Below are 6,357 nucleotides of genomic sequence, written 5' to 3'. Positions count from 1 at the left end.
CCCCCCACCAAATGAAACCCTACAAAGATCTCTCTAAAGATTTATGAAAATGGACTTAATAATCTCACTGATCCTTCTTCTCTCTTCTTTTATGTAATCCCTTTACTAACTAGAGCTCCAGTCTCCATCTTTCAACGGGAAACAGAAAGAAAAAAATCAGACAAGAGAAAGGTATTGAGTTAACAAACATTAAATGATTTTGATGTTGTTTCAAAGGTTCCATGTGGGTTGCGTTGGAAGTTTAAAAGCTTATAACTTTCTGCAAAATTTTAGACTTTTCAGTTTCTTACAATATTAAATGCTGGATCTTGATCCTGGATCTGGAATGGTTTCTTAAGTTTCTGATTACTAGTTTTGGATGATTCACCACTTTGATCTGATTATGGAACTTATTTACTCTGTTTTTAATTTCTTATATACTCTGTTTCTTAAATACTCTGTTTTCTCTGGATTTATTTGTTCCCTTCACATTCATTTTTATTACATTAATGATCCATTTTCAACTTCTACAGGTCGATTTAATATATATATATATATACAAGTATCTGTGAACTATAATGGCGTCTGAGCTGAAACAAACTTTAACCAAGAGATACGGCGCTCTTCAACTATGGGAGATCGTAGTCATTGCTCTCTTTGCAGCTTTCATACTAATCCTCGCCCTTTCAGTATGGCTCAGCTTCCGTAAAAAATCAAGAAGATCTAACTTCACACAGCTTCCCTTAACGCAAACCCCTCACCTTCCTGAAGAAATCAAAGACATAAGTGTTGATCATGTTTTGTCTAACAACAACGGTACATCTCATCAAACTCTAGATGAGAGGTTCAGCGAGAGAGACATTGAGAATGGTGATGGTAACTACTCTGGTTCCTTAGAGAAAAAGACTGCGGTTGGGTCACATTTGTCTCCTGCTACTACTCCTTCAGCAGCAGCTCATTCGCCTCTCTCGGGTCTTCCAGAGGGCTCTCACATTGGTTGGGGTCACTGGTTCACTCTCCGTGATCTTCAGCTAGCGACTAATCATTTCTCCAAGGAGAATATCATTGGTGATGGTGGCTATGGTGTTGTTTACCATGGAACTTTAGCTAACAAAACCCCTGTGGCTGTCAAGAAGTTGCTCAACAATCCGTAAGATACCATACCACCTTTCTCTATCTTTTTACTGCTCATTAGTGCTGTGCATTCCGGTCTACAGTTCGGACCGGGTTATTCGGGTTGAGGTGTTTAGAACCCATTTAGGAATTGGTATTTTTCCGGATCGGTTCAGGTCGATTTTCAATTTTTGTATGAAATCCGAACCATAACCAAATTACATACAATTGGATTTGGTTAGGATTTAAACACAAAAACCAAAAACCTGAGTTAAACCTGAAAAATAGAAAAAAAATATTGGGTATTTCGTTCTTTTTTGAATAACTTTCGGTTTATAAATTATATTTTTAGATATATTGTTATTTTACAAGTTTATAACTAAATATAACTATTTTTTAGCTAAATGAATTGTATTTCATGTATTGAGTTTCGGTTCGGTTTTGGTTTTCCGAGTTTGGAGAAATATGAATCTTTTGGGTTTTTGTAAGTTTCAATCATGTAGTTTTCCGGTTCCGTTCCGGTTTTCGGTTTCAGATAATATAACCAGTCCTATTGCTCATGATATCTGAGATTGGCATTCTTGCTGTTTCATTCAGAGGACAAGCTGATAAAGACTTCAGAGTTGAAGTGGAAGCAATAGGACATGTCAGGCACAAGAACTTAGTTCGGCTTCTTGGATATTGCGTTGAAGGAACACATAGAATGCTAGTTTATGAGTACGTGAAGAATGGGAACTTAGAGCAATGGCTACACGGAGACATGAATCACCAAAGGCATCTCACGTGGGAGGCACGGATCAAAGTTCTTGTTGGCACTGCTAAAGCGTAATTAAGCGTTATGATGATTCTTGTTAATTTCTGGTAGTGTAAGCTTATCAGAATGTGTTGCGGCTGAAACAGGCTGGCTTACCTTCACGAAGCTATTGAGCCGAAAGTGGTGCATAGAGACATCAAATCAGGCAATATACTTATGGATGAAAACTTCGACGCCAAGTTATCTGATTTTGGTCTTGCTAAACTACTTGGAGCTGATAGTAGTTACGTGAGTACTCGTGTTATGGGTACATTCGGGTGAGTTATACAAATTGTAGCTTTAAATAATCTCTATGGGTCTTTTCAAAAAAAAAAATAATAATCTCACATTTTTTCTATGTTTAATATTCAGATATGTGGCGCCTGAATACGCAAACTCTGGTCTCCTAAACGAGAAGAGCGATGTGTACAGCTTTGGTGTTGTTCTCTTGGAAGCTATTACTGGAAGGTACCCAGTGGATTATGAAAGACCTAAAGAAGAGGTAATGCAAAGAACTCACACACTTTGAAATAGAGAGGACGTGAGTCAGAGGTTGATCTTGTTTCATGAAATGTGTGTGTGTGTGTTTAGGTGCATATGGTGGAGTGGTTGAAGTTAATGGTTCAGCAGAAACAGTTTGAAGAAGTGGTGGATAAAGAGATTGAGATCAAACCATCGAAGAGCGAACTTAAACGAGCGCTTTTGACAGCTTTGAGATGTGTTGATCCTGATGCAGACAAGAGGCCAACGATGAGTCAAGTGGCTAGAATGCTTGAATCAGATGAATACCCTGTCATGTCTAGAGAGGTATCTATAGAAATAATTTTTAAACGATAGTGTTAATATAAATGGTTTTGATGAATGTTTAATTAGGAACGAAGAAGAAGGAGAAGTCAGAACACAGAACTGCCTAGAGAAAGCACAGAGGCTAATCAAGACGAGATAGTAACAGAAGCAAAGACTTGAGTAACATACAGATATATACACTGAACGCACTTTTAGATTCGTTGGAGGTTGTTTAGATTCTTTACTTTTCTATGTTTTAATTATACATGTAGAGAGGAAAACAAGATATGTTTCTCTTGTCTGGATCTTTTGTATAGCTTTCTTTCACTACCTTCATACACAGTTACAGTCGCAGATATTTACAAAATGTATGGTTTCTTCTACCTTTATACTTTATTACAACATCAACTTTAAAAATAGATTTTCTCCATGACTTGCAAGACATTATTCTACATTAAAATAGCAAGATAATACATCTTTCTCAGTTTTACAAAATGGCACAAACACAATATTGGTGTATATTGTAAAATTAGTAGAAACTTACATCCCACGCATGAAATACCATAAAAGGAGAAAATAGAGCAACATTGGATTTAGGGTTATTTTTATTAGAGATAAATAAAAAAAAAGCCTATTTTGCACGAATTTACACAAATTGGATTCAAACAAAAACAAATGAAATAGTGGATGGTGAAGCGTGTTTGTGAGGATATCAATCAATAAGGGTTGTTCCTGTTAGGAGTTTGAGGAGCAGAGCGAGGAGGATTGAGCAGAGGCTGAAGAGCCTTCACCACTATGCTCATGTTTGGCCTGAAGTCTGCCTCGTATTGCACACATAGCGCAGCTACTGCAGCCAGCTGCCATAAGAGAGTAAACCATAATCAGACTCAAAGAATCACACCTCAATACTTAGGCTCTATAGTAGATGTCAACCAATGGAGAAGCAGTTTCTAAGTCATGTCCTAAGCCCTAAGGTAAGCCTTCTCGACTAAAGCGGTGATAGTACTTTAGACAAAGGTTATGGAGGAAAGTTACCTTGGCAACAGCTTTGGGAGGATATTCACCGTTTAGTCTTGCATCAACGCACTCTGCTTCACCTTGTCTTCACTCAGCTTAGGGGTTGCCTGAGACCACACAAACATGTTTTCATTTAATAATGGTTTATGTTTCTAGAGAAAGTTTTGAGTATCTACTCTCTCACAATCTAAGAGTTTGTTCTTCCTACAACATTCTCTAACCAGCATGAGTAAAAATAGAAAAGGAAGCAGAGGTGCATTAAGCATTACCCATGTCACGAGACTCTGCTGTCCACGTGGTAAGGTATTATCAACTGGTTTACGACCTGTGAGGAGCTCTACCAGAACAACTCCAAGACTATAGATATCACTCTTTCTGCTCAATGTTCCTGTCATTGCATACCTGTAAAGCAGAACTCAATTGTAAATTTAGATTTTGAAATTCCAAAACATAACTTTTAAAGTGGATGACTATTTACAATTCTAAGAAACCGAATTATTTCTCACCAGGAGTATCGTATAGTAACAGTTACACAATCTTTCAGCTCCACAATCTTTCAGCTCCGTCTTGATTCCACGTATTTAAAGTTATTCAACCTATTACTCTCCAATCCTAAAGATTGAAACCCGAACCCAAGTAAACCATAGTTTTTCATTGATTTAGCGGTTTGCAACATAAACCAGATTTGAAAACTTAAACCAAACCAACGAAAAAAAAATTTAAACCAAAGAATGAAAAAAAAAAACAGACCAAAGAAGAAACCAACCCGACCCGTCACATCTTCCTTCTAACATCGACATGCTTCATTAATTTCAGGTTAGAAATCAACAATTTTTTAAAAATCTATAATACGTCGATACTAATAATTATATTTTTTTTGGGTCAAAATACTAATAATTATATAAAGCAAGAAAAAAAGAGAGAAAAGCCATTGACTGTGAATTTAAGGTTTTCAGATAAATTTGAAAAGAAGACGATAGGGCTACTTTCATCAATTTTTTTCCATTAATGACTTTAAAAACAATAAAATACGGAGAACTTGCAATTGGGAGAAGACAGATTCAGAGAGATGTTAGGGCAAGAGATTGAGTTTTTGTCCATAGCTGATTATCTTAAGATATTATGTTTTGGGACTGGAAATTACGATTCACATATACGAATTGGATAAGGTTGATGGTGGAGGGTTTAAAGTTAACGGGTCAGATATTGGGTGAGGAGATAATTCGTTGGATTTGGATTGGGTGAGAGGAAGAAGATGAGATGATGATGGGTTTTTTCGGTTTAAAGTGGCTTATTAAGATGGATTTAATTAATTTTGGTTTATTATTTCTAATCTGGTTGTTTCGGTTTAATTAAGTTATCCATTTGTTACTGTCCAAATTGAAAAACGGGTAATCAGAAATAAACCGGCTATGTGTCGGTTTTATTTTAAACCTTAAACATTATGCGGCTTTGCGGTTCGAAATTTTGAATTAAGGAGTAACAAGTTGAATAACTTTAAATAAGTAGAATTAGGAAGAATTAGAAGGAAGTAGAAAGATTCTGTGTAACTGTTAATCTGTTACTATACGATACTGTTAGTCTGTTATTATATGATACTTCTGTTGGGAAAGCTTAAACATCACGCTGATGACTATTTACATATTTAAAGTTAGAATAAGACACGTAACATCACTAAGGTATAACAAAAATTCCTTATATATTAATTGATGATTTTTTAAAAAGTTATAACTTGAATTTATTAAAAATTAAAAAAAAAACTTCATCCTACGTGGCATTTGTGTATGTCTTCCAAATCCTATTTCAAAGAATTCTAGAGCACCTTATATAAATTATAGTATAAAAATTATACTCTCCAATAAAATAATATTTCGCATGCTATAGTTGGTCGCATATATCAAATCTTTATTGTTTCGCAGACTTTCCTTAAATAAAACCTACGGAATTACGTAATGTGATTAAAAAATATATATATAGCAATTAATGATTTTAAACAATAAAGATTTGATAACAATTTGTATACTTTTTATCATTTTTGTTTATTTCTTTATTATTAAAATAAATTACATAATTACATTAATCATATAATAAGAATCTAGATTTTTTTTGTATATGTTGTATTTTGAGTTTTTCAAAACGAGTATAAATTACTAAAACTGTTAAAAGTCTCACATAAACTTTTATGATCAAGGTTTAAATTTTTTTCTATATTAAGATACAATGATTATAAGACCATATGAAAAAATAATTTTATTTTAATAGGGTTTTATGTTAATATTTTTTATATATTTTTATGTTTATAGATATATATATATATATATATATATATATATATATCGTTTAAATTAAAATATACATCATATGAAAATGTATACTTATATTTTGATATTTGCATTGAACATATATTGAAAAGTTAATATTTTAATTTTGAAATCTTCATTATTTTTTAAATGATTATAAATTATTGAAATTATCTCACATTAAAAAAAATTTGTTGGTGTAAACTTTTGTTACACAAATATGCAAATAATCCTAAAATCATATGAGTAGAAACTTCATTTAATCTATATTAAAAGTGTACTATATATATGTTAATATCATTTAAATTTAATTATATATCATATACAATAGATAAGATTGATTGTTTTGATTTATTTACCCTAAAATGA

The 6,357-nt window shown here is 33.4% G+C and overlaps 1 protein-coding gene and 1 long non-coding RNA gene across 3 annotated transcripts; one reads left to right on the top strand and one right to left on the bottom strand.

Annotated features, from left to right (window-relative positions):
- The first annotated feature begins 6 nt into the window (after nucleotides 1-6).
- LOC106320015 (probable receptor-like protein kinase At3g17420) lies at nucleotides 7-3,029 on the top strand. Of its 2 annotated transcripts, none has more exons than XM_013758382.1 (7): nucleotides 7-171; nucleotides 513-1,129; nucleotides 1,690-1,917; nucleotides 1,993-2,163; nucleotides 2,258-2,387; nucleotides 2,477-2,692; nucleotides 2,767-3,029. In XM_013758382.1, the coding sequence occupies exons 2-7, from the start codon at nucleotides 558-560 to the stop codon at nucleotides 2,797-2,799; spliced, it is 1,350 nt and encodes a 449-aa protein (XP_013613836.1). In that variant the 5' UTR covers nucleotides 7-171; nucleotides 513-557; the 3' UTR covers nucleotides 2,800-3,029. The 2 variants fall into 2 exon arrangements, with proteins under 2 accessions (XP_013613836.1, XP_013613835.1); XM_013758381.1 differs by having other exon boundaries at nucleotides 2,759-3,029.
- A 72-nt stretch (nucleotides 3,030-3,101) lies between these two features.
- Nucleotides 3,102-3,760, bottom strand: LOC106320022. The gene is made up of 2 exons (XR_001265668.1): nucleotides 3,707-3,760; nucleotides 3,102-3,528 (listed from the first exon to the last, which is right to left on the bottom strand). It is a non-coding gene; the product is annotated as an uncharacterized LOC106320022 (long non-coding RNA).
- Nucleotides 3,761-6,357: the final 2,597 nt, after the last annotated feature.

The sequence above is a fragment of the Brassica oleracea genome, unplaced genomic scaffold, assembly GCF_000695525.1.
Source record: "Brassica oleracea var. oleracea cultivar TO1000 unplaced genomic scaffold, BOL UnpScaffold00763, whole genome shotgun sequence".
NCBI classification, from domain to species: domain Eukaryota; kingdom Viridiplantae; phylum Streptophyta; class Magnoliopsida; order Brassicales; family Brassicaceae; genus Brassica; species Brassica oleracea.
Note: the sequence above shows the minus strand (reverse complement) of the source record. Positions and strands in the feature narration are given on the sequence as shown.